The sequence below is a fragment of the Elephantulus edwardii genome, unplaced genomic scaffold (genome assembly GCF_000299155.1).
Source record: "Elephantulus edwardii isolate Elephantulus edwardi_28Jun2011 unplaced genomic scaffold, EleEdw1.0 scaffold00019, whole genome shotgun sequence".
Lineage (NCBI taxonomy): Eukaryota > Metazoa > Chordata > Mammalia > Macroscelidea > Macroscelididae > Elephantulus > Elephantulus edwardii.
The window spans coordinates 4,754,748-4,756,065 of NW_006399769.1; the positions used below are offsets into that span (position 1 = coordinate 4,754,748).

Consider the following 1,318-nt stretch of genomic DNA (forward strand, 5'->3'; position numbering starts at 1 on the left):
TGTGTCGGAGATGGTGCAATTGGCACAGGACAGAGTTCAGGGATGTTGTACGTAGGGTCGCTATGAGTCGCAAGCGGCTCGATGGCACATAACAACAACAACATTAATCTTCTGCAGCAAGCGTTTCAGGTCCTCCTTGCTTGCAGTGAGCAAAGTTGTGTCATCTGCATTGACACAGATTGTTGATGAGTCTTCCTCTGAATCTGATGCCACATTCTTCTTCATATAGTCCAGTTTCACAAATTATTTGCTCAAGATACAGACTGAAGATACACACCCTTCCTCATTTTAAACAATGTATTGTTCTCTTCTTCCATTTAGACAACAGCTTCCTGGTCTAGGTATGGATTTCATATGAGCACAATTAAGTGTTCTGGGATTCTCATTCTCCTCACCTTTAGCCATGGATTGTGATCCACACAGTCAAATGCCTTGGCATAGTCATTAAAGCACAGATAGACATTCCTCAAGAATTCTCTGCTTTCGGCCAAGATCTATCTGACATCAGCAGTAATATTCCAGGTGCCACAGCCTCGTCTAAACCCAGCTTGAACTTCTGGCAGATTATAGCCAGTATACTCTTTGGATGATCTTCAGCAATATTTTGCTTGCATATATGATAGTAATGTTCAATAATTTCCACATTCATTTAGATCCCCTTTCCTGGAAATGGGGCACATAGTAGACATTCCTTATCTACTTATGTTGTGTTTATGAAGTACAATGCTGAATTATTTACACTAACCCTTTTTGTTTCATTTTCTTACAGATTTTGATCAACCTGATTTTAAGAGAAGCATAGTCTGTCTGGAAGATCTGCAGGTTGGGGCAGTTCTTACAGGCAAAGTCCAGAATGCCACGTTGTTTGGAATTTTTGTGGATATAGGCGTTGGGAAAGCAGGGCTGATTCCTATAAGAAATGTAACAGAAGCCAAACTTTCTAAAACAAAGAAGAGAAGGAGTCTCGGACTAGGCCCTGGAGAAAGAGTGGAAGTCCGAGTAGTACAAGTTGACCTTCCTCGATCCAGGATTACCCTGGACCTCATTCGGGTGTTGTAAACAGGCCGCTTAGGGCATTGGCTGTATTTTCTCATTTCTCCACACTGACAAAGATGATTCCGGTCCGATCTCTGAATTCTTTGTAGCAGAAGAGAAAGAATTAATCTGGTAATAAAAGTACTTTTAAAACATTTCCCCTCTTTATAAATGGAAAACTAACAATGTGTTTTCTTTTCTCCTTAAACAATACACTTAATAAACATCATTATGTAACCTTCTGTAGTAATGATTTTTCTCACAAGATTTTATTTTTATACTT

At 39.6% G+C, this 1,318-nt stretch overlaps 1 protein-coding gene across 1 annotated transcript in view; it reads left to right on the forward strand.

Moving 5' to 3' along the window:
• Positions 1-1,059, forward strand: part of SRBD1 (S1 RNA binding domain 1) — a 324,250-nt gene extending 323,191 nt beyond the window's left edge. The window contains exon 20 of the mRNA XM_006882310.1: positions 770-1,059. Within this exon, the coding sequence (XP_006882372.1) occupies positions 770-1,059 (290 nt within the window). The remainder of the gene's footprint in view (positions 1-769) is intronic.
• The last annotated feature ends 259 nt before the right edge of the window (positions 1,060-1,318 follow it).